This window comes from Rosa chinensis, chromosome 6 (genome assembly GCF_002994745.2).
Source record: "Rosa chinensis cultivar Old Blush chromosome 6, RchiOBHm-V2, whole genome shotgun sequence".
NCBI lineage: Eukaryota > Viridiplantae > Streptophyta > Magnoliopsida > Rosales > Rosaceae > Rosa > Rosa chinensis.
The window spans coordinates 62,447,645-62,474,806 of NC_037093.1; the positions used below are offsets into that span (position 1 = coordinate 62,447,645).

The 27,162-nt window shown below is 39.5% G+C and overlaps 1 protein-coding gene and 1 pseudogene across 1 annotated transcript; both read left to right on the forward strand.

Annotated features, from left to right (window-relative positions):
* The window catches only part of LOC112171745, a 91,971-nt pseudogene that overhangs the window by 9,598 nt on the left and 55,211 nt on the right, over positions 1 to 27,162 (forward strand).
* LOC112169693 (aldehyde oxidase GLOX) lies at positions 10,453 to 12,404 on the forward strand. The gene has a single exon (XM_024306748.2). The coding sequence runs from the start codon at positions 10,573 to 10,575 to the stop codon at positions 12,211 to 12,213; it is 1,641 nt and encodes a 546-aa protein (XP_024162516.1). The 5' UTR covers positions 10,453 to 10,572; the 3' UTR covers positions 12,214 to 12,404.

Consider the following 27,162-nt stretch of genomic DNA (forward strand, 5'->3'; position numbering starts at 1 on the left):
GCATGGGCTCGTAGATGTGAATGATGGTTGGTGACAAGCCAAAGAAATCTTGTTGTGATATTGCTAACATGTGATATACCAATTATGAAAAGTTTTGCAGCGAAAACAGTAGGTTTAATGTGATCATGCTATGGGTCATATATGCCCGGCCTATATGCCCACTTGAATATGACATCAATTATGAGCCAAAATGTAGCTTTGTAACAAGTATAAGCAGAGAGGATATAGTGGTTGCAGGCCATTGAAACTTGTTGTAGTTTATTTTATTTTATTTTATTTAAAAGCAAAACATGGTGGCTGTCAGCTAGCAATGAGATGACTATGAGCATGTGAGATTAGCATTTGAACAAGTGTCTATGTGTGCTTGTGCATGTTAGTATATACGATTCACCTGTTAGCTATCATAATGTGTTTGTATATGCACGATAGAAAACCTATCACAGTTTATTGTATATGTTGTAATGTGAGATATCGACTAGTGTGTAGAAGGCAAAGACTCATGGTGCCCATGTTAATTTGCTCGGCTCGCGTTAACTAGTATTGCACATGCATCTTTTTGAGAACATATATTCACTTATACCAATCATAACTGCAAGATATGTGAGTAAGGAAAAATGTGAAGATATATAGGATTAGGATGTGGCATCCATGTTGAAAATATATTATATATGGGGAATCTCACGTGCCAAGTTTCTGCATACTAAGAAGACACACACACACATATATATATATATAGTATATTAAGAAGACAAGTACACTCATGGCATTGTATGATGTATCTTTAGCTAGTGAATAACAGTCATTCGTTTAGTAACCGGGGCAAAATAAGCTGCCATGCAAGCATATAGCAGTAGCAAGAAGAAGACAGATTGATGCATGTTGACCCGTGTTGTGTGAGTATACCTACGAGAAATAAATAAGTGATTAGTAACTTATTCATGTGAATGTATATAATCGAGATATCGTGGAAATGTATTGAGCTGTAGTATGACTTTATGCCATTAATTGAATTATGTGAAGTAAAAAGTGGAACTGATCAATCTTTTGGTCATGGCATACTGAGCTTAAAAAAAAAAAATTAAAATGACATAAGGAGACACTCTGTGTGACTATGTGAAATATATGTGTGATTGGGCATGTGATCATCAATTATAAAGGGTACATTTCTCACAGCAAAGCTATTTGGGGTTTGGTATTAATGCTTAAATGTGGGTATGAATGTTTGGAGGTAGCAAATGATTGGCAAGGGAGCTAGTTTGTATGTGAGATAGCTATTTGACAATTAATGTAGCAATGAATTGCAGCCTATAGAATATCATGTATATTGATCATAGAACATGTACTAAGGAGCTATATATGTGTGCTAATTGAGAGAGAAATAAGCCCAGATCCAATTTGGACGTGCCACTGATACTTATAAACATGATAACCTGCCATGTTGAATTGTTCATGGCCATTAGTTAATCATTGGCCGTAACATGCATATGTGTAGCAATAACCATGAGGATATATGTAATATGAGCATATTGAATATGTGCCTCTGATTTGAATTTCAAATAGGCCGCTAATATGCATCGTAGTTTACTATGCTCAGAAATTGTGTAGTACCATTTATCAAGAGCATGCGGTGCAGGCACACATGCGGTACAGGCACACAATAGGCAATTGAAATGAAACAACTAGGTGTCTATCAGGGGATATAGTGCACGTATCAAACAAGTTCTTAAATGAACACACAGCATCAGAACAGATTAGTGTATGTATGCATAGCAACAATTATGCTATTTGGTGGACACGTGCTGGCACATATATAATATATTTGACTGGCAATGACTCTGATACATAAGTATGATTGCAGATAGGAAATGAACTTAGCTTTTCTTCTTCCTTCTCAAGGTGGTCTGTTGCCGGGAGGGGAAAGTGCTGTCGGGGAGCGAAGTTGATACCAAAAAGCAAAGCTGCCGGCAAGAGGAGCTGCTGAGATGGAGCATGGGTACCGGGATGTGAAGGTGCCCGGAATTGGGTCACCTAGATGGCTGAGCTCCATGGGGGAGTTGCCGCTGAGAGACGAGGGCACCAGTGAAGATCTGGGTGTCCAGATCAATTTTGGGTGACCTTGGCTTGTCTCTAGTGCGTAGATTGCAGGCTTTGTGTCCTGGTGGCTGCTACCTTGTGCTATCGAGTCACTTCTGATGATAGGCAAGAGAGACCCGACGGGTCAGAATAGAGAAAGTCGACCCGGTAACTATAATTTTGTCGGGATGGGATTAGCACCGGGATGGGCCACCAGGAGATTGGGTCGCTGCTGGGAGTTGAGTCACCGGGAGAAGATGACGACTTGTTGCCGGGACAAGTGACCGCTGCCGGGAAGTCAAATTGCTACTAATACATGTAATTGTGGCCGGGACGAGTGTCCAAAATGCCATGACGAGCGACTGCAGCCGGTACGTCGAACTACCGCCAGTAATACAAAGGCAGCCAGCATACTAAAATATTGCCTAGAGACAGTGTTCACCTAGAGTTGTTTGACCGGAGAGAGACAGTGTTTGCCTAGACTTTGCATCACGGAGGACTAGATGGCACTGTCCCGAGCGAGGAAGGAGAGAATTGGGTGTTCAGATTCGGGTGTCCGAATCAGATTTTGGTGTCGTCGGCGTCGACGCGTAAGGCGCCTACAAGCTTCGGTGGTCGATGTGGAAGCTGGCCTTGACTCATCTGAGACCGGTGGGCATGGTGGAGGAGAGAGAAAACTCTGGGTGTCCAGAGAGGATTTCTAGGTAATACGTGTTGGCGCGTGACCTCACCCTCGACATCATCGGACATCGCGGAGGCTGAGATGGACTCGCCGGAGGCCTGTGAGCACGGTGGTAGTGGAGGTTAGTTGCGGTGGTGACCGGAAGTAGGTGATGGAGGAGAGAGAAAAAAGGCCCATATCCACTTTCTCTCTCCTCAAACTCTCTGTAAATTGCAACATTGATTACAACTTGCACAGGGTGTTTATAACTTGCTCCCAACATTGATTACCAAGATCAGAGATTAGCTTGGCATGCGTCCAGCAAGGAAGAAGTTAGCTGCCGGAATAAGAAGTTAGCTGCTGGAATAATGGCCTAGTCCCCAGTGGAGTCGCCAAAAATGAGGGGGGCATTTTGATCGAAGTTGTACGGCAGTGAAAATTCATGGGTAAGGACCCAAGACTTTGCCCCTTCATCTGAATAAGCAGCAACTAGGCCCAGCAAACCTCAAAGGATAATAAATCCTAAGAAGAATGTTGTTGATTTCTTCCCAGCAGCTCCTCTCCATGTTCACGGCAGCGAATTAGTGTGCAATTTTAGTAAAGGCTTGGCAAGATGTGCGTGGCGTGGGAGCTAGAAAAGCATGAGTTTCGGAATAAGAGATTCCGGCCATGGTATGATTTTCTGGGTTTTTGGGTTAAGGTTGATTGGGAGGAATTGATGGCTAGGGATTCAAAGATAGGGCTTGATCTTTTGCTTGGGTTGTTGTGGCTTCTGTCCTCCTCGTGGGAGAGTTGCTTGGGCTGTTTAGTAGTTAGCTTGTGCCTCCCTCCCTCTCCTTCACAGCAGCTATCACCATCGATTTATAGAGTGGTGGTGTCTTAGGTCTGCTGCTGTTCCCAGGAATCCTGCTGCTGTGTTTCCAGGATTCCCGCTCAAGATCTCATTGCTAATTCCAAGAATCCTGCTGCTGTGATCCCAGGATTCCCGCTGTTGCTGTGATTCCAAGGTTTTGCTGTTGGGATAAGAGAGGTCATTGTTTTGTCTCGGTTCAAAGGTATAGTTTTGGTAATTGTGTAAAAGAATGCAGTATGGTATTTGAGATGTATGGTTATTAAGTAAAATGGTTTGGTGTTGGGTAAAAGAAGTGTTGCTGTGATTAGGGATTTTTGGGTTCTTTCTTCTTCACTTACCCATAATCAGAATTGGGCTGTTGGGCTTGAATTTTGGTCCCCAAGTCCGAAATTACTAACAAGCCTAAAACTAATAATGAGCCTCATGCATTTCCGTTACCTTCCACACCACACCCGTTCTTGCAAGCCCCAAATGCGTGAATGTGGCTGGGGTCCACATACGTGGCATGATGATTGTCGGTATAATTTGCTTATTGGGCTCGAGAAATGAATTGGGCCTGATAGGTGGATTTTTGGGCATCAACACATAGCCATAGACTTCGATGATTTACAACAAGATTAGGTTTCCGTTTCTTTCAATATTTCATTGTGGAAAGTGTTTATACTACTGATTACAATTGAATACTAATAAGCCTATCTAGTGGGTCTACTAAATGTATGCAATCTATTAGGTCGTGACTTGTGAGTTGTGACAGCTTGTTCAGTCTGAAACTCTGAATCATGCGTTCCCTTTCGAAATGAATCAGCAATGCCTGAGGACTAGGTCAGAAAGCAGCTAAGTGATTTAATGGTCCACAAGGCACCCAAAAATCCAAGAGCTGCCTCTTCCTTTCACTCAAAGCAAATAGTCCAAGTTAATGCTTGTGTTCAAGGTCCCGGTACAATGTCTGGCTGGTTTTGTTGCTTTGGTCGAACAGATGGTTTATTAGCGTAATAAAACTTGCTTCATCAATAGTACGTTGATCGAACAGATGGTTCATTGGCGTAATAAAACTTGCCTCGCTATAGATTGGGTACTTCTACAAATTGCATTGATGTTGGTGGGGTTGATTTGCTAGTCCTTCTCATTCCCATGTGCTCCTCTTATATGATTCCTCTAGGCTTCGAGCCATAGCTTTCAAATTATGATTGAAAACCCCTACTTTGTCTTCGTGGGCCAAGGGCGAAGAAACTTATGAAGCACAAGTAATTTTAAACCTTGGATCATTTTCAATCGTTTTGCTTCCTAGCATTATATGTTCATTGGTAGTTCTTTATTTGTTTGCTTTCACAAGGTTTTACGACACGAGATCGACATGGAGAAGAGCTTTTCTACACACGCTGGAGTATTATTGTGTGAGATCAACAGTATGAAAAGTGCGTAATAGTGTCAATAACATTTCTCGATTTTTAGTATGATCGCAATTCAGCTTAATGGTAGCCTTAATTCATGTATATCTTTTGCGAGATTAAGAGCACGTACTCATGTACGTTTTTCCTTACTTCAACTTTAAGTCTATTTTGATTAAGAAGTAAATGATTCTAACCAAGTGATTACTTCTACTTTAATCCGTCATAGGTCGTTTCAATATATTTTAATGTACTATGACAAAAAGCCTTTACTCCAACACATGACAACTTTCAAACAAACACCAATTGAACAAGTCATGCACATCCATGCAGAATTCAAATAAGATACGCTTGAGCTAAAGATAAGATGATAATCATCAACAAATAATAATTATATTCTTAATTTCCTCATCAAGTCGGGCATTCAATGGTTGAACGGAAATATTGTGCATACCTAACCAATTCTAGTTCTAGCTAATCCCTAAAACATACTAATCCTCCTGAACTACTGAAGCACCAACTTTTCAAAGCGAAAAGTAAAGAGAACCAAGCGGAACATCTAAACAAAGAAAATATATAAAAAAAGCCGATTTTTCTTTATTTTATTAATTTCTTTTGGTTTTATGGAAAATTGTTAACTTGTACATTTTGTGAAAATGATGCACTTGATCGAGATGTTATATAATAACTTGATCAAATTGAATTGAGTAGAAAGATAAGCTTTATCATCTAGGAAACGTGTTGCATCTATATTTGAAATTAAGATCTGTACCAAACGTTTCATGGTCCTCTAATATAAAAGTACATATTAGTTTCTTGCAGTCGTAATTTCGTTTCAACATTGGTTTGTATTTTCCTCATCCAAATAATGGTCAAGTTTCCCTGGGCTTCTAGGTTCATGAATCATATGTTTTAACTTGCACATGTGGTTTAGAATACTACAACACCAACAAGAACAATGATTAGCAAAAAATTAAAAGAGGTAGCTAGAGATGAGGTCATCAAACAAGAATAACGAGACGAAGTCATGGATTAATAATGTCATAGATCGTCTATCAACAAATAATATGCATGTGTAAAATAATCCCATATATTTACTGTATTAAAATTGACAAGAAGAGTTATATATACCGTATATAATACGCAGAAGACGTGCAAATTTAATTTCCATGCCTCAAAAAGTTGACATAATTAGCCAGATCGACTGTTCATGATTGCAAGAATAAGATCAGAAAGAAAGAAAAAAAAGAGATCCAAATTGGAAACTGATTCGAAAATATTGATGTGACTCACCTACAAGATCAAAGATCGAACACACTGATTCAGCCTCCTGAAACATGTAGACTTCGTTTAATACTAAATATAATATTGACTATGGATTAAGCACGCCTCAGTCTCATCTGTTAGGTTTTTGATCAAATAGTTAATTTGCATTAATCTTGTGTGTACTTCTATTATCCCCATAATTAAACCCTATTTAGTCTTGGATCTGAAGATTAATCTTGGAGTTCCAAATCAAACCCTAAGATGGATCTAGTATATATGCTTTACGTACTAATCGCAAATGCTTTGTCAAAGAAGACCTAAACCGCCCGTTGGTGTAGAATCTGTTTTTCTTTCCAGTTCGTCAGCGCCGAAAGGGACGTAAATTGAACTGACATGCATTATTCATCTTTGCATAATATAAACGGTCTCCAAGCAATTCTGATCCCTTCGTAGACAAGCAATAAGCTTTCTTTGCCAAAATGGGCAAACATAAATGAGGCCAGGGTGCACAACTGCTTGAGCAAAACCAAGCTCGAGGCTTTAGAATATGACAGCCACAGATGCCTAACATATTAAGCAACTAATTAAAGCAATCAAACTTGAGGCGTGGTGTATGGAAATGACAATAAAACTAGTTTGTGATCAGTGCATGTTGTAATGATCGAGTCGGCTTCGAAGTCGTTTTTGATTCTGTTAATTAGTAGTAATGGGTCAGCAAACTACTTGGTTGAATCATTAATTTTCTTAAGAATGAATATACGTACTTTTTGAATATATCCTAAGCTTTTTGAATATATCCTAAGTTAATTCCTGTCGGCTGCTATTTGTCTTACATCCCCTTCAGAAATTCTCATGAATCATTTGAGTAACAAACACGTCGTCCTTAATTAACACTTGATCGAGATTGTGAAACTTTATACATTTTGTGATTAGTCACAATGGTGTAAGAGTGTAAGATATAAAGTAAATGAGTTGGGTAAAGAGGAATTGAAAATCTTAACTAGCAACGACGTACATGCGTAGATAATTAAAACCATAACTATAATTGTCTCACAGTTAATTATATAGGCATATACGCAGTCAATTAAAAATTCGCTACAGATGTCTATCCACAGAATTAAAAACCCTAATTTCATACCTAACACACAAACAATTAAAAACCCTAATCACATTAATTTATTTGTGGAATTAAAAATTAATCACAAACGTATACATACAGACAAATAAAAACTCTAACCGCAAGTGTTTATACGTGGAATTGGAACCTTAACCACACTGCTAGATTATAAGATTTTCTCGACTTAAATATGTTCTAATAAAGCAATTGCATTCATCCCCATTTTTGTAGGCTAGGGTAGGGATTCTTGGGCTCAAGGAACTACCTGACAGACTATTGGTGTGACCTGACGATTACTTAGTTAGGTTTAACATTCTTAAATCAAGTAGACAAAACACGTCCAATATAAAAAAAGTGCAATAGCAGAGGAATATATCTAGCCAAAAGCCCATATTATACCATAAACATATGCATTAAGATCGAAATCAATTAAGACACAAGAATAATCCATGATTACCCACAAAATGCAATCGCTAATAACATACGCACAGAAACATCTCTAACGGCGCCACTAGATCGAGAAGTTGAAGAAGTAAAAGCTTCACCGCCTAACCAGTAGAAGGATAACGACTGAGAGGAAAAAACAAATGATTGAGATATGATTCGAGCTAGATAGGCTGAGTGTTTCAGCTGAAGCTAGCCTCTTTCTTACACGTGCGTTCAAGCGAGTTTCAGAAAGCTTTTCAGAGTTTGCATGAAGATCTCTGTCAATAATGTTAAAGTCGCTGAGGTCCACCTGTGGAGGTATAGAACTACTTTATCCTTCGTCTGGAAATAGCTCTCGATCACTTTTCAATCGCATATATATATCTCTATCGTTCAATTTTTAGGTATATATGAGTAGATCATCTCTGCAAATTTTCAGCAAAATTAATAATCATTAAGGCTGCGCATTCAAAACTGCAATTTACAATTATGAACACGAACGGTTCAGGTTGGACAGATTTGGTTCGTTAATTGATTTAATCTAGTGCGATACCTTAACGATCATCAATTTGACTGAAAATTTGCATAAGTGATCTATACATTAGGACCTACAAACTAAATGGTTGAGATGTGGATATGCAATCGAAAAGTGAGTATATTCAAGGAAATTCTTAGATTTTAAAATCTAAGGAGGTCCTTAGCATAGAAATAATATATATATATATATATATATATATATATATATTAGTCCTTATTATAATGAACTCATCTAATTGTTCTGACTTTTGAGTTTCAACACTGTGAATACTAAGAGCATCTCCAATGGCAATGTCAAAATGCTTGTGTCAAATTCGAATCTGAAGGATGATGTGTCAAATGTCATTTTAACAAAATTTTACTCTCGTAGATATGTCAAATTTAAATATTATTTTACTATTTTTCAAGAGTATATTATATAAGAAAAATGAAGAGAGCTTTTTCTCTATCTTCTTGTTCTCCCTCTCTATCCTCATCCACAGATCGGCATATCCCATTCTGTTTCTACTTTCTTCCTCCATCTTCCTTCCCTTCTTTTTCATCTTCCCGTCATCTTCCTCTATCTTCTTCTCCTTCTGGTTCTCTTCTTTGTCTCCTCCTTTTTCTACTCTTTTGTCTAAATTTCTATCTTGCCCTTTCTATCCATATATTCACAACCATGAATAGAGTTCTACTAGGATGAACTGTTCTTATACTCATTGAGATTGATTGCTTTTTTCCTGCTAGGATGTGAATGATGAATCTAGGTGTTCTAAGATAGTTGTTGTAAGTGGTGATTGTATTTGCTTGGGTTTAAGCAATTGGGTCAAAGAGTTGGTTTGAGCAGCTGCAAAGAACTGGGTTTTCGAAACTTGAATGTATTGTACAAGTTAAGAAGCTTATTGAGATTGGGGAAGTTTGACTTGGCATGGGTTTTCTAAGAACAAAGAGCTTATTGTGTTTAGGGTTGCCACTTGGTTTGGTAATTAATTACCAAACCGATCGAATACCAACCGATGTTTTCGGTTTGGTAAATCGACTTTTTGGTAATCAAGACCGATAAAACTGAAATAAAAAATTACCGAAAAAGTTTGTTTGGGTTTAGTAGATATTGAATCTACCGATTATCTAACTACTCATACATGAATATTAAGAAATAAATATAAAAAATTTCATAATAGTATGAACATTACTACATTAATAGTACATGTATTTTAAGTAATCTGGTCAAAGATTGTTAAATAACTTAGTTTTATTAAAAATGGTTAAAACTTGATGTTATATGTAAAAAAGAAAGCTATAATAAGTAGATCAGTACAAAGTTTATGACTATAAAATTGAAAAACCTAATATTGTTCATTGTAATTTATATTACAAAGAATTAGTTGTTCTTAAGTTGGTAATACCGAATTTGGTAGATATGACTAAAAACTGAAAATTTTGGTTGGTAATTGATAGCTCAATTTTGAAACCGAAAGCTTTGATTTTGAAGTTGGTAATACCTATAACCGATTCGAACAGACAGAGTGACAGCCCTAATTGTGTTTGTTATAATTTCTCACTATAAAGCACAAAGCACCGGGATTGCAAGTGGTCATTGCATTTGAAGGCTGAACTTAGCCTTGCAGATCACACGGGAAGTTTTTCTTTGGTTTGGTTCTGGGTACGAATAGAGAGAGAGAAAGAGAGAGAGAATGAGGGAGAAGGAGAGAGAGAATAAAAAAAGAAAAGACAGAAGAGTTTGGGTTTGTTAATTTTGACAGTAAGAATTAACCAAATTCACGTAGGATTTGACATATCTGCTGGAGTGAATTCTTCTTTCATTTGTTACCGTTGGATATTCCACATAGCAAATGACCAACCATTGGAGATGGTCTAAAAATTGCAATTATTGGAGAAAAATTGCAATTATTTCCGTCGAGAAATACTCAATTCAAATTGCAACTAATATTCTATTCTTAATTCAGTGAAATATAAATCAATTGAAAAATCCGGTAGGTCATTATATTTTCAAACCTATACAAAACAACGGTCTGTCGTGTTTACCAATTCGGTCCCACATACATGCATGCATGTGGGCGGTGGCTCGATCTTTCTCTCTGTGTAATCGTCTCTCCCGGATCACAAGCTGACTACTATATAAAGGTGACAATCTCAGACACACCGCAAAGCAGATAGCAGCAAAGCTTCACAGATGGACCAATCATTCTGAGACCAACAACAGACCAGAACACGAACAAGCCAAGTAGAGAAACAAATCGGATCCCCCATTATGAAGACGTGCCCAACTTCCCATCTCATTCTCTCATTCCTCTTCATATGCACTTTTCTATTCCCCATGACCCACGCCGCCGGCGGCAAATGGCAGCTGCTTGTGAAAAGCGTCGGCATTTCCGCCATGCACATGCAGCTGCTCCACAACGACCGTGTCGTCATGTTCGACCGCACCGACTTCGGAAAATCCAACCTCCCCCTCCCCAACGGAGTCTGCCGCAAGAACCCCAACGACACGGCACTTAAAGTCGACTGCACGGCCCACTCCGCCGAGTACGACGTGGCGTCCAACAAAATCCGTCCTCTGTTTGTGTACTCCGACGTGTGGTGCTCTTCGGGGTCAGTAAACCCCAGCGGAAGTCTAGTCCAGACGGGAGGTTTCAACGACGGAGAGAGACGGGTGAGGGTTTTTGACCCTTGTCCTACTTGTGACTGGAAAGAAATCGAGTTCGGGTTAGTCAACCGGAGATGGTATGCCACCAATCATATTCTGCCAGATGGACGGCAGATAATCATCGGCGGACGGGGGGAGTTCAACTACGAGTTTTACCCCAAAAGTGGAGGCTCAATGAAAGCGCACAGTTTACCTTTTCTTGCTGAGACAAGTGACGGCAGCGCCTTAGAGAACAATCTCTACCCTTTTGTCTTTCTCAACCTTGACGGCAATCTTTTTATTTTTGCCAACAATAGAGCCATATTGTACGACTATGTTGCTGGTAAAACAGTGAAGACGTACCCCACAATACCCGGTGGAGACCCAAGGTCGTATCCGAGCAGCGGTTCAGCGGTGTTGCTACCTCTCAAGACTTCAAAAGGTCAGGCTGTGGCAGCTGAGGTTCTGGTTTGCGGTGGAGCTCCCAAAGGCTCTTATGTTAAAGCCGAAAGCGAAACTTTCGTCCCAGCGTTGAAGACATGCGCTCGGATCAAGATAACCGACCCGAAGCCGCAGTGGGTTGTGGAGAACATGCCTCTAGCTAGAGTCATGGGTGACATGACGTTACTAGCCAACGGTGACGTTCTAATTATCAACGGTGCCGGATCAGGTACGGCGGGGTGGGAGCTCGGGAGGAACCCGGTACTGAATCCGGTTGTTTACAAACCCGATAATGCGGTCGGGTCACGGTTCGAGCAACAAAACCCGAGCACCATACCACGCATGTACCATTCCACTGCAATACTGCTACGTGATGGTAGAGTGCTTGTTGGAGGTAGTAACCCTCATATTCGTTACGAGTTCTCAAACGTGCTTTTTCCAACCGAACTTGCTCTAGAAGCATTCTCTCCTAATTACTTGGACTCGCAATTTGCAAGTATACGTCCGAGCATCTATTCACCTCAGTCAAAAGTTACGGTCGGTTACGGCCAGAAGCTAGCCGTTCGATTTTCGATAACGGGGAGAATATTACTGAACTCGGTGTCTGTTACAATGGTGTCACCTTCATTTACTACGCATTCGTTCTCGATGAACCAGAGGCTAGTGGTTCTTGCTTCCGAGAATGTTAGAGCATTGGGGAACTCGAAGTTTGAAGTTCAGGTTACGACGCCGGCTTCAGTTAATCTTGCACCGTCCGGATATTATCTTGTATATGTGGTTCATCAGCAGATTCCAAGTGACGGTATCTGGGTCAAGATCCAGTAATATATTACTATAAGTTATATCTCTTTAGGTACAGTTGCTTTCTCAGTTTTTTGTCATCGCATTCAGTATATAGTCATTCGATTCTTACAGTAATTACAAGTTGTATTAACTGTACGTATCAAAGATTTGGATACAGTATACAGCACGTGAATCTGAATAAAGTGGGCAGGATTAATTCGTTTCCTTCATAATTCTTGTCAATAATTTCATGGTTTGATCTAAAAAAAATATATATATATATATATATATATATATATATATATATACAGATCCTATCCATAGCGGAGCTCCGCTTTAAAAATTAACGTGTGAAGTTCGAGTTTTGGGTCACTTTTCGGTCGCATATCCACATCTCGACCGTTCAGTTTTTAGGTACTAGTGTATGGATCATCTCTGCAAATTTTCAGCCAAATTGATGATCGTTAAGGTATCTAACTCGCTTAAATCAATGGACGGACTGAATCTGTCAACCTGAACCGTACTAGCTTTAAGGAAGTTATCAATGCCTTAACGATCATCATTTTGGCTGAAAATTTGCAGAGATGATCTATACACTAGTATCTAAAAACTGAACGGTCGAGATGTGGATATGCGACCGAAAAGTGACCCAAAACTTGAACTTCACACGTTAATTTCAAAGCGGAGCTCCGCTCTGGATAGGATCTGTATATATATATATATATATATATATATATATATAATATAGACACATACGTCTGAATAACTATTATCCCTAACTTGAATGATTTCGTGAGGTTTTTAAATAATACATGCAAGTTTTACTATACCAATATATAGTTCAATATCTTGGCACTAGTGACACATACACCAACTCCAAATTTGGATTCGGAAAATACGCTTTAAAAATAACCTACTGATTACTAAATGGGTATTGAATTTATAAATTAAAAAACCCACGCTTTTAGAACATGTAATCATAAAGAACCACGATGTAAGAGGTTGCTAATCACAAATTGCAATCAGTATGAAGTGTTAATGTACGTTATTAGTTTAACTTTCCTTCTCTTTTACCATTAAAATTAACTGGTATTGTTGTTGTTGCATAAGTTTATAGACGATTAATCAATCAAGATCCTCGACATGCATATAATTTTAACTTGTTATAAAACTAAACATTATATATGCCAAATGGTGCACGTATAGATAGCGCAGTTAAAGAAGAATATGTCCATGTCCAGGGAAGCTTCTTCGATGGTGAAATATATGGTTTTCATAATTTTTGACCTAGTTCATGCATTAACTTTTTGGGTACGTAATTCCCTTTTTTTGCATTGAATATTTCATTAGTCATGAACAACTGGCTCACCATCAAAACCAATGTAACTTTTTTCTCTGATATTATGGCCGTCTAGTATTTGTTAGAAAGATGAAGGCTAAGACTGCAATAAGAGTCACTTTCCTAGTCAGTTTTGGCTCCTATTGATCAATATGTCACTTTCAAAATTTGTTAACACCCTAAACTGTTACGACTTGATCAGCTCTCTATTCTACGCGAAGTGTACGCATCATTACGTATGTCCAAAAGGAAATAAATACTATCCCCTCAACCTCAAGTGGCATGGGAATGGATAACCAGTTCCTAGTTCCTATTATGCCTGCACTTTTGTACATACGTAAGATGAATCGTTCACAAGATATTATCGCCGGAAACAACCATGTACTCGAGTCTTTTTGGGACTACATCCGTCATATGGTAGACAAAACTGTTTTATTTGTTAGTGGACAAGTGTGACGCTACTGTATGCTGGTTACCACTACACATGACTTTCATGTGAATAATAAGAAACTAAATAAGTCTGTCTTCAATTTGCCAGAGCTGATAGATAATAGAGGGAGGGGATTTGGCTTATTAGAGTGGAGATGGTTAATAAAGAATACGGCGGCCATTTTAGAACATGCATGATTAAGTTGTCAATTTCGAAAAGTAGAAGGGAGCAGATAGAGCTTTGGTGTGCTGGGAAGGATGGCTTCTTGTGTGTCACTGACTCACGGGTTGTGCTTATTGAGTTGAGGCCTTGTCAATCAAGATCCAAAAGATCACGGGTCTCTCTGTGAGCATTTGGGCCAGGCTAACCCCTTCATAAAGTACTACCCGATTAAACCACCTCTCATCTTCCCCAATAGGTGACATCTAAATGTTCCCTACTTGGTTAAAGTTTGGCTATTTAAGGCTGCAATAGCTTAGCTTTTCGTCACAAGTTCACGTTGAGATAAGATTCTACTCTTCTTTTTCGATATTAAAACAAACAAACCAAAGAAAACTATAAACAAAAATTCCCGGGCATCCCTCCCGGCTCCCCTTGTTGATCTATCAGCTACACGTCCGGGAAGAGAATGTACCCAACACTTATCAGAAGAACACAAATGATTCTGATAAGTAATTTGATCTACTACAAAATCTGCTTTCTAAATACATGCGAGAAAGAAATTTGAGTAAACTATCTTGGTAGAAGGTGAATATTTTGAACAATGACATAAATGCGCTAAGAAGTTAAATAAGTGCGAGAAAGAAATTTGAGTAACCTATTTTGATAGAAGGTGAATATCTTGAACAATGACATAAATGTGCCAAGAAGTTGAACAAGATTTTAATTTGGTAATATTATTGTCTTAGACTAGTTAGTTTGAAAATAACGTGAGGAGTTGGGGATTTTGATTAGGACTAATCAAACCCCTTTAAATATGAGCTTTTTACCAATAACTACAAAATGACACTATTATTTACCAATAGCAGACTCCAAAATTAATGGCCCGTGCGGCCAACAACTGTAGCAGCCTGTTAGCCCATAGTAAAGAAAAACACTCCAAGATTGATAAAATTACGAAACATGCCACTCAGACTCTAACAAACCATTTCTCCCAAAATCAATCAGATCCAAAATTGAAACCGTCCCAAAATCAAAATCTTCTGGCGAATCCAGGCGGCGAAGCTAGCTACGAAGAGGAACTGCTGAGGGTTAGTAGTATACTGACCACCAAAACGAAACCCCAGGTCTCTTCCGACGAGGCCCTATCCAATTCCGAGGAGGAGGAGCCGATTGAAGACGAAGAGGACGAGGAAGAACTCGAGGCCGTCGCTTGCTCCGCCGACTCCGAGGACAAGACTATTGGGGCCAGTACGAATCAAAGGTATTTTTTCGTCTTAACATAATCAGAGCACCACAACCTTCTTCTCCATCTCTCTCTTCCACACACAGACACTTCCCACCTCTACATCTCCTCCTCCTGAATCAGTTGGACGAGTTCTAAGTTTTTACAGACGATTATTCCTTTTTTGATGCTGCTGTTCTTTTGTTGATGAGGCAAAGAAGACCTTTGCTTCAATTTTAAGGCTTGGTGAGTATTTGTGGTTTGAGAGCAGGAAGTGGTGAGTATTTGAATTGATTTTATGGTTGAATTAGTTGAATGTATTTCGAATGCGATTGTTTAGCCTAGAATGTGCCCATTGAGTTTGTTGTTAATTTCGATTGTTTTGGTGTTAGTTGATATCTGTGGAATATATGATTCGGTTTATGCTTAGCTTTGGTTTATGCAAATAGAGAGCAATGCATGTAATTGGATTTTCTCTTTTAATCTGCAATGACATCAGTTATTCATTTTTTTTTTTCGTTTAGTTCACAAGCCTACTGGGGGTCAGTATACTACTGGGGGTCGGTATTCTACTGAGAGTCAGTATACTACTAGGGGTCAGTATGCTACTGAGGGTCAGACCTCCACTAGAATCAGAGCTCCGATGTGCTCTTGCGGCTTCAATGACGCAGAGGTTGAACCAGTTTTGAAAATCACGATAGCCTTGTGGTCTGAAGCCTTCTATCTATTTAGAAGTCAGTTGAGGTTACTTTGGTAATTTTCTCATGAACAGAACAATTAAAAAAAAGCATGAAAATGGCCGCATGGGCTTGGACCTTGCCCAAGGTTCAGCTACAGTACCGCAAGGGAACTAGCAAAAAACAGGCCTTCTATTGGTAATAAATGGGATGAGATTGTAGCTATTGGTAATTTGTTTTTTAAATATAACAAAAAAAGAAGAAGAAAGAAGCCTAGTTTGAAATTCTTAAAGCTAGCAAACGTCTTGGGCAAGAACTTCCAATTTATTTGGTTAATCTATATTTACTTTGGTAACTTTCACTTTGGTTAACACCATTATTAGAGACGGTTTAACGGTGAATATGTTGGGTAGGTGTCACATATTTTGGACTGGGCGATTCCAAGTGAACGTTTGGTTGACCGTCTCATTACAATCCAACATGGTTGGGTAGGTGTCACGTATATTGGCTTGGGCTATTCAATTTAGTCATACATGGTTGGGTTGTGTCCCCATAATGGGCTCAGTATATGAACGCAAATGGGTTTCCAAAACAAGTTTTTTTTTTTTTTTTTTGTGAGAATAAAACATTTCTTTTTTCTTTTTGTCTTTTTGAAAGGAGAACGCTTGATTTATATTCTTTGGGTCCGTCAGACGGTATTTTCATCAAGACGTCAACAGAATCGTCTCCTGTATCTCCAAGCAGCTAGCCCTAGCTTATCGAACATTCAGACATAAAATCTCCATGCAAAACACTAGCTGGTGAAGTCCTTGTCGCCTTTCTTCTGTCCTTTATCCATCAAAGTCTCAATTCGTTCTCGACCACTAGCTAAACCACCTGAATCATTGTTTGTATCACTCATAACTTTCCCCAATTCGATCAAGAAACAAAACAAACAACAAAGTCTGGAATATCGAACTTTATAAACATGCGTTACTTTGTTAGTTACATAGAAAATAAGCATCACAGTATTATTAGTGCCATGCAACTATCAATCACAAGGGGATGGAGGTCAATCTATAATTTCTGATCTATAGACGGTAGCATGTGCAGACCAGCAAAGAAATGATGTAACTCAGAGGCTATCTAGCTCGGGCGCGCGTATGGTATTTAATTGTCTCTAGCAGTTATCCTATCCGAATTTAAAACAATGATGATTTTTTTATAAACAAAAACCTTTCGATCCAATATATGAGGCCTACCAATTTGCCATGCACGTTGTTAGACCATAATTTACATATATATATATATGTGTGTGTGTGTGTGTGTGTGTGAATGTTTAGAATCGGTGACTCTAATTAACGATAAATAGAGAGAGAGAGACACACACACACACACGAGAAGTATAGTGGTTCGTCTCCGCCTTAGCAGGAGACTACGTCCACTTGAATATTGTACTATGTGTGTTTGGGCCTTGCGGCTCAAGAGGATTACAAAGTGTGTAATGGGGTGGATGTTTAAGTGGGAGGAGGCATTCCTTTTATAGGTGAAGGAAGCCATCTCCTTTACATTTTCTTAGATGTGGGATGTAATAATCACTATTCTAGTCTAGGAAGCCTAGTTGTGAGGGCATGTTGGCAAGGCCGTATTTGCTGCTTCAGGATACCGTAGCGTAGCTTGAACATAGGGCTACAAGATGCAAGTAGTGGTTGGATCCCATGAGGGTGTTGTTTATGCTTGGTGAGATAGCAAACTATCCATGCATAGTGAGAGGTATCTACAATATGCATTTCTCTAAATGTTAAATTTAACTTGTTTTTGAGTCTATTTTAGTTTTCACTAAATCATTTTCTTATTTATCTAGGAATATTGCAAGAGTGAAGAAAATATCAATTTTGGGCTTTGATTGAGGTTGAGAATTGGAGCTAGGAAGAATGACGGTCAAATGTAGAGAAAAATGTTAAATTTCAAATTCAGGCAAACCACCACAAGTAGCGGTGCACCACCACTCACTGTGATGCCATGTATTTTTCAGTCATATTCATGGAGGAGCAAAGATGATGAGTACCATAGCATCTATTCAATTACATTTATTTACCATCATTCTATCTTAACCAAATTCCAAATTACCTTTTGGTTCCAATTACTCCTTAATACCCAAAAGTCCATTATCTTCATTACTTCCACTATCATACTCCACCTTCATACTACTACCATCATCATTACTTATAGAGAAAAATTCAGCTACCGTCCCTAAACTATGCTGCCAAGGCCAATTTGATACCTGAACTCTCAAAAGTATCAATGTGATACCCAAAGATGTATTTTGACATCAACGTGATACTTCCATCAAAAATCTCTGACGGAGCCGTCTGTTTGCTGACGTGGCAAGCACGTGGGTCCCATGTAATATTTTTATCAAGGGTAAAATTGTCTTTCTTTACTAATTAATTAAAAAAATAAAAAAAATTAAATAAAAATAAAAATAAAAACAGATCGATCTCCTCTCTCTCTCTCTCTCTCTCTCTTCCTCCGTCTTCTCCTTTTTCTTCCCTTTCTCTCTCTGAATCCACGGCCGCCATGGGTTTACTCATCTGTGCCTCCTCTTCTTCGCCGGAACCTGATTCGCAATGCCGGAATATCCTCAGAAGCCCTCCTCTTCATCCTCCTCGGCGTCCACCGCTTAGATCAACTCCGATCTGGACGAGCTTGTCGAGAAGGCCCTGCTCTTGCAGACTCTCGAAGAGGTCGTCGGCCGCCACAACATCACCATCTTCGCTCCCCGAAACGACGCCGTCAACCGCGACCTCGAACTCGGCAACCTGAAAGCTCTACTTGCTTGAACCGGCGAACCTCAAATTGCTCCAGAAGCTCCGTCCGCCGGGAGTTGAGTTCGAGGGACATGGATTTGTAGAAGGAATTGGAGAGGATGACGACAGCGTTGGTGATGGTTTGGGCGAAGGAGAAGGAGAGGAGAGGGAGCTTGGTGATTTCTGGGATTGATTTTGGGTTGGATTTCTGGGTTCAAGGCTTCAAGCTCGGTTATTCTTCAACCTCAAAGCTTGGTGATTCTTCATTCTTCAAGCTCGATTTCTGGGTTCAATTGGTGATTCTTCAAGCTCGATTTCTGGGTTTTGGATTCGGTGTTTCTGCAAGCTCGGTGAGTCTTGGTAAGTTGCTGGGCATTGAGTGATTTCACTGATTTGAGTCATAATTGAAGTGATTTTGGCATTCTGCAAGCTCGGTGAATGTTATAAACTTAATTGAATTGTAGTTGTGTATCTCATACTCAAGTTTTGGATTTTGGACTGTGGTGTTTCTGATTCATGATTGTTGGAGCTGTTTTGGACTTTGCTTACTGCATTATTTTGAGATGATGATATTTGGTCTCTGTATCTATTTTGGATGGGAATTGAATTAGTTGATTAATTGAATTGCATCTGTTTTGGGCTCTGTGAATGGGAATTGAATCAATTGATTCATCTATTTTGCATGATTAGTGATTGATTACTGCCTATACTCAGTTCTTAATTATGCTATGTTATGGACTTTTTGAGTTTTTGGTAATTCATTTAAGTTTTGAATTAGGCTCAGTTTTGGTAAACTGAATTGCATATATAGGAGGCCCTTGAAGAAGAAGCAGAAGCCATTTTTGTTTGATTTCTTGCGCGGAGGAGAAGGAGCGGAGCTTGCGGTGGTTTGGCTAGAATAAAATCCAAGAAGAAAAAAAAGAAATGAAAAAAAAAAAATGAATTAACAAAAAAAAGGGTAAATTGGTCATTTCACTTTTTTGGGGGCCCATGTGTTTGCCACGTCAGCAAACAGACGGCTCCGTTATATATTTTTGACGGAAGTATCACATTGATGCCAATATAGATCTTTGGGTATCACATTGATACTTTTGAGAGTTCGGGGTATCAAATTGGCCTTGGCAGCATAGTTTAGGGATGTGGACTGAAATTTTCTCTTACTTATACTATCATACTCCATCTCCATACTACCACTATAATCATTATTTCCACTATCATAATTACTTTCACTATGATACTCCGCCTCCATATTACCACTATATATCATTATTACTTCTATATTCATAATTACTTCCACTATTATACTCTACCTCCATACTACCACTATCATCATTTTACTCATTTTTCTCTTCTCTATATAAGCATCCATTCATTACACTCTAAACTATCACCATACCACACCATTACATCTTCTTTCTCTCCATCTCCTCCACAAAACCTTCATTTTCACCTCCCAAAATCCAAAATCCAAACTCATAATACTCATATTATACTACTCTATCTCCTCCATCACCACCATCATTTCTTATCCTTTACCTCCATTAACACCACCACTACTACATCATTTCTCCACTCTCTTTTCTATCATCATTTTCTCCATCAACTCCACCTATTCACACAATACATAATACAAGCTTCACTATCTTTTATCATCAAGTCTTCAAGAGCAAGAAGGAGAGGGAATCACTACCACCACCATCACCACCAAAACGTGAGCTTGGGGACCATCCGACACACCACTAAGCCAACTCTATCCCTTTTACTCTAGATTATATTTTGGTGTTTAATTTGATTATGAAGTTAGTATATGTAATCATGAGTGAGTAGTACTTTTTCTTGTATGAATTGATGTTATAATATGATGTGATGCAATTTTCTTTAACTGGCCTACATGCTAGTTCAAGAGTTGAATGCATATACTTAGACTTTATCACTTTGAGTATGTGTGTTTTGTTATGTCATGATATAATTTTTAGAGATTGGTAACCTTTGAATGTTAAAGCATGAAAGCACACTACGTGTGCATGTAGGGGTTGTGAATTACAATCACTTAGAGATAAACTTGGTTGGTTTGCATGATTTCTTCATCTCAAAACTTTATGCACTTAGGGTAATGCACTAGATACCTAACCGGATTGAAATGCATCACTTAAGTAGTTAAGTACTACACCCGAGAGGGGTTGCTTGATATCACAAAAGGAGCATGTCCCTTGTTATACCCGAGAGGGATGCAAGGAGAGAAATTGGTTAATTGATTTAACATCATTCATATTGAAATGCATTAATACTTCCAAGGGAGGTTAGTGGTAGACAATCTAAATCATAACTTTCATCCATTTGATCACTAGTTTAGTTTAGAGTAATTTAATTTAGGGCTAATTACTGTTTAGTACCTTGTGGTTTTAGTCCAACATCAATTCAGTCCCTCGACTTTCAATTTCATCAAAAACACCCCTGTAATATCATTTTCTCGTCCAATAGGTCCCTCCGTCGGGATTCCGTCAATTTCAGCCGTTAACTGCTGACGTGGCAGTCCAACTCAGCAAAAGTGGGACCCACATGAAAGTCAAATACCGAAAATCACCCTGACCGACAAGATATGAAAAAATCTAAAATAAACTCCAAATTTTGGGGTTAGGGAGATTCGAACCCAAACCCCCTTGCATGCAAAGCAAAAGTCCCAACCACCATGCCACTTGCACGACATTAATACATATCAAACAACATAATATATATATCTGTATACCCAACAAGATATGAAAATATCCAAAATAAACCCCAAATTTTTGAGTTAGGGAGATTCGAACCCAGACCACTATGCATGCAAAGCAAAGCCCCAACCACCATGCCACTTGCACAACATTGATACATTGATATATGGCAAACAACATAATATATATATCTGTATATGTCAACAAAATCTGGGATTTATTTGATATATTATGTCAACATGTATATATATATATATATATTATTGTATATTATATATATATATATATTATATTATAATATATATATTGACATAATATATAATATAATTTATTTTATATATTATGTCAACATGTATATATATATATATATATATATATATATATTATGTTGACATAATATATAAAATAAATCTTAGATTTTGTTGACATATACAGATATATATATATTATGTTGTTTGTCATATATCAATGTTGTGCAAGTGGCATGGTGGTTGGGCCTTGGCTTTGCATGCATGGTGGTCTGGGTTCGAATCTCCCTAACCCCAAAATTTGGGGCTTATTTTGGATATTTCCATATCTTGTTGGGTATACAGATATATATATTATGTTATTTGATATGTATTAATGTCGTGCAAGTGGCATGGTGTGATGGTGGTTGGGACTTTTGCTTTGCATGCAAGGGGTTTGGGTTCGAATCTCCCTTGGCCAGGGTCATTTTTGGTATTTGACTTTCATGTGGGTCCCACTTTTGCTGAGTTGGACTGCCACGTCAGCAGTTAACGATTGAAATTGACGGAATCCCGACGGAGGGACCTATTGGACGAGAAAATGATATTACAGGGGTGTTTTTGATGAAATTGAAAGTCGAGGGACTGAATTGATGTTGGACTAAAACCACAGGGTACTAAACAGTAATTAGCCCTTTAATTTACATTTGAGCATCTAGTTATTTTCAACTCAAAACTACATTCAAAAACCTAAATCAAATCTGTTAACATGTGTGACCGAGGGGTCTTGTTAATGTTAGAATAAGAAAGGTTAGTGTTAGCTTGAACATGAGAAATATAGTGGTTCACCTCCCGCCTTAGCGGGAGATTACGTCCACTTGAAAGCTTTAACTAGTGTTTGGGCCTTGAGGCCCAACAAGATTACAAGATGTTGTAATGGGATGGTCTCTAAGTGGGAGGAGGGGTCCCTTTTATAGGTAAGGGAGCCCCTTTCCTTTACATTTTCTTCTGTGTGGGACTAAGAGTCCTTAGTCTAATGTAGAAAGCATGTTGTGGAGGCATATTGGCAAGATCGGGAAGGTTGCTTCCCAGCGAGGTCTTGCCTCTTCCGACTACCACGAGGTAGGTTGTATGTCGGGCTACGGTGTCATGTCATGGTTGGGCCCCACCATGGCTTGTGGGCCCCCTAGGAGGGTGTTACTTATGCTTGGTGAGATAGCAAATTAGTCATACTAGTGAGAGGTATCTACAAGTCCCCGAAGTCCCCAAGTAAGAGAAGCTTCTTGATTGGGGAGTTATACACATGATGTCATCAAGCATAAGTGACGTCCAGGCGGTGACGAGCCCCTACAAGTCCCCAAACTCCGTAAGTAAGAAGGGAGTCTTCAACTTGTAAAACAAATATAGGAACATGCGCATATAGAATGCTTGTTGTTTTGGGCAACGTATGTCAGTTGCATTGATATGCATTGACATATACGAATGTACAAGGTGCATGATACATATTGATGTATATGTGTGAATGACGCCGAGTATGATCGATTATGACGTATAAACTTGAGAATGCGTATGGTTGTGTGAATATATCACGAATAAGCACATGAATTGCATATGATGCGCGCAGTGCTCGCAAGAGAATGAACGAGGTCGAGTTGACGAGGTTACGCTGGGTGTAAGTTGCATGAGTGCCATGAAGGCAAGCGTTTGAAACTCATGAACGATGAATACGCGAACGCTTGTGTTTTTTTTTGTTTTCGCTCGTATTAATGGAATGCGAAAAGAATTCGATTTGTTGCAAACGTCAAATGGTAGAAGAGTTCAATATTCCATTAATATGTATTATGTTGGGAAATCGTGAGTGTGAAGCTCGGGATTGCCTGGAAGGCAAAAGCGTGAAAGTTCGAGGGTGCCGGGGAGGCGTGAAAGTGAAAGCTCGGGGATGCCGGGAAGGCATGAGCGTGAAGTTCGGGGATGTCGGGAAGGCATGAGCATTAGATCTCGGGGATGTCGGGAGGCATGAGCATGAGAGCTCAGGGAAAGCATGAGCGTTAGAGCTCGGGGATGTTGGGAAGGCAAGATCGTGAGATCTCGGGGATGCCGGGAAGGCATGAGCATTAGAGCTTGGGGATGTCAGGAAGGCAAGAACGTGAAGCTCGAGGATGCCATGAGGCATTAACAGGTAGCTTGAAGGTGATGCCCTAAGGCATGAGCGTAATCGTTGCTAACTATGTTGGGCTGTATGTGCAAGTTCCTGAAGTCCCCAGTCAAAGAAGGCTTTCTTGTGGGGTTGATACCAAATCAAGTATAATTACTGCAAGTGCAATGTCCATCTAGAATTTATCGGAGCGAAAGCTTATGCCCTTTCGGGTGGGCCCCTACTAGGCCCTCCAAGGAGTCCCCCACTCCTGGCTATAGACCTCCGTATGGTCGGAGGCGAACCTAATCTTTGATACCCAAGTGTTGGGGGTTAACAATGGCTGCAGTGGGCTGCGTTAACCGGTCTCTTTACTCTTTCTCGGAGGAGAAAAACTTGACTGCAAGCCGCGTAGCGGTCATTGTCATCATGAGGCATTGCCTTACACCTTGGCGGTTGGTCATCGACCATAGACTCGTGGAGTCTGAGACCAGTTTAGGTCTCTTTCCCGTGGGGAGAGTTTGACAAAGTATGGTGCCCGGAGGCTAGGCCATATGTTTACATATAGAGTACATGTAAAGTTTGTAATTGTATGAACAATGACAAATAAGTATAGCAATATATGGATCTTATGGCCATGTAACATGCATATTAGATAGTTGCAAGTGTGATGGGTGTCCATATAAGATTTTAGGCATAGCTCCCGATGAATGCTATTAAGCATTGTGAACCTAGAGCTTAACTAAAGCATGTTGGATATGTTTGAGTGAGTTAAATTGTGTTTGAGCAAGTTGGGTGTAGTTGAGCGGGTAGACGCTGTGCGAGCATGCGGGGCGTGGCCATGCTCAATACCCAAGCGAGTCGTAACCCAAGCAAGTCGTTATCTGAGCATGTTTAATTAAGTCATAAGTGTCACAAGCTTCTAGATGTGGCATAGTTTGTTTAAGTGAGTGTCACATTAAATTGATTTAAGCATGACATATGTATAGCATGTACTTGTAGTAAAGTTACTAATAATATTTTTGCATTGTTGTAAACATGCTTAAGGATTATGGAGACATTTGAAGCATGGCTTTGAGCATAGTAGATGTACTACTTAAATTAATATATGGTGTAAGCATACTTTAAAAGTCATTTGAAATATATGGAGCATGACATTGGCATGACAATAGCTCTAATGCAAGAGCGTAAAGAAGGAGATATGGTTACTTATCTTATGTTGATTTGGAGTGGGTTGGAGTTGGAGTTGGAATTGATATAAGTACCCAAATCATGTTGGAGTTATCCAAGCATGACGCTCCATTGCTCCGGCGAAGCACCTTAGTAGAAGGATGATGATTTCGTTATTTGGAGAGGTGATTGATGATTCTATCTATTTCAAACAAGATAGGTGATTAGTACATGGGTATGTAAAATCAACACTAGTATCTTGCATATGTACTTTGATAAAATAGATTTTTTTTTTTTTTGAATATATGTATCAAGTAAGCGAAGTGTACAACTGGTACAAGCAATGTACTGATGTTGTATCTGATATAGTGGTTGTGTGCGTAGCAGAGTCTGTATGCATGACACAGTAGCTATGTTTAATAAATGTACATGCCCGTGACAGAATAACCATGTGCCAATTAAGGAAATATATAGGAAATAGACATGCTGATGATGACGAACACGTACATCCCATTTGAACATTAATGTGTCAATGAAACATGGAGGTTTCAGTGAGCTACCATGCTTGACAAAATGAAAAAGCCTGTACATATAAATGTTTATTTGTATGGCATGCAGCAAATTATGGCTTGCAGTAATATATGGGACAAAGTATGAGTACAGCTAGCAGATTATGCATGAGGGACATGTGTAAAGCATAGATATATGTGGCCCTTGCATAGATGGACTAAGCATCAGGGTGTATTATGCTACTAATAAGTGATAAGCTCTTGCCCCATTCCCAATTAGATGGACATGCATCCAATGAAAGCGTGCGATACATATATATTTATGTGTGTGTTTGCATATTAATGTAGCAATTCCAACACTTAATTAAGACATAGCACATGTTATGGTTAGATGGTTGCACCTAGCAATTTCAACACTTAATTGAAACATGGTCACATGTGCCTAGAGTCTCAATAGATAGCTTGCGCTGCGTCTCTACTCTATATACAAGTGGCCATCATAATTTAGTCATGCTTTGGTTTGATAAACTTGCTATGTGGCGCAAACCATGGCCAAGTGATACTTGGATTAAATAAGAAGTAAGAGGTGACATAGTTCTTGAATTAGCATATTTGACTGTTGTAGGAGCTCGAAGCCATGGTTAAAGAACGGTGCGAGAATGATCTACATTTCAGTGTTTTGACAGAGGCAACTTGGTGGTTCGATTTGGATCGACTTCTCAACACCCAGAGTAAAGTGAGTTCCTCAACATCTGAGATGGTTGGGTCTGAGTAATGCATAAGCTGATCATGGTGTCCAGATCAGATTTGGATTGTGTCCGTCAACTGGGCTTGTCGTTGGCGGTGGCACTTGGCAGATGGTGCTTGCCTGATGATTGCTGACGGATGATTTTCCAGCAAAGGTTGTCCAGCGGAGGATGGCTAGCAGAGTTTTGGAACTCAGCAGGGGCTTGGAGCTTAGCGGAGGGTCAGTGCCCAACAGAGGCTTAGTGCTCAGCGGAGACTCGGCAGCTGCGGTGATGATTAGCGGAGGCTACCCAACGGTTGATTACTAGTGTCTAGCGGTCGCGGGGCTTGAGTTGGCCATTGGCGCTAACGGTTGGCGCTGACCAAAGGTTTGTGTTCGACGCTTTGAAGCTTCAAAAAATTTTGCCGTTTGACGCTGTTGTGCTCGCGCTTGTTGACGGTGACGACCTCATTAAGGATGTAGCCAATTCTAATGATGATAAAAGGGCGTTGTGGCGGATTATTTCTCTGGGTGCCCAGAGTAATCTTTTGGGTGCTGATGATGGCTGAGCGGTTATGAACTCTCTTGGGTGCCCGGTGATTTGACTCGTTCAAGAGATTGATAGAATGGGTCTTGGAGGTGCTTTGTTGAACCGACGCTTGGCTCTAATTGTCATTCGATTGAGTTTCTTGACTTGATGTTGGTGCTGACGCTAAACGAAAAGATGCGTCAAGGTTCTGATGATGATCGAAAAAAGATGGGCGCAGCTTTGCTTGGTTTGGCGAAAGCTAGTGATCTGGCGGTCGCTGGCTCTAGTGGGCGCTGGTTTGTGTTATACGAGCTCTGGCTGCTAGCCTCGCTTGGCACTTGCGGTGGTGTTGGCCTCTAGGCGCA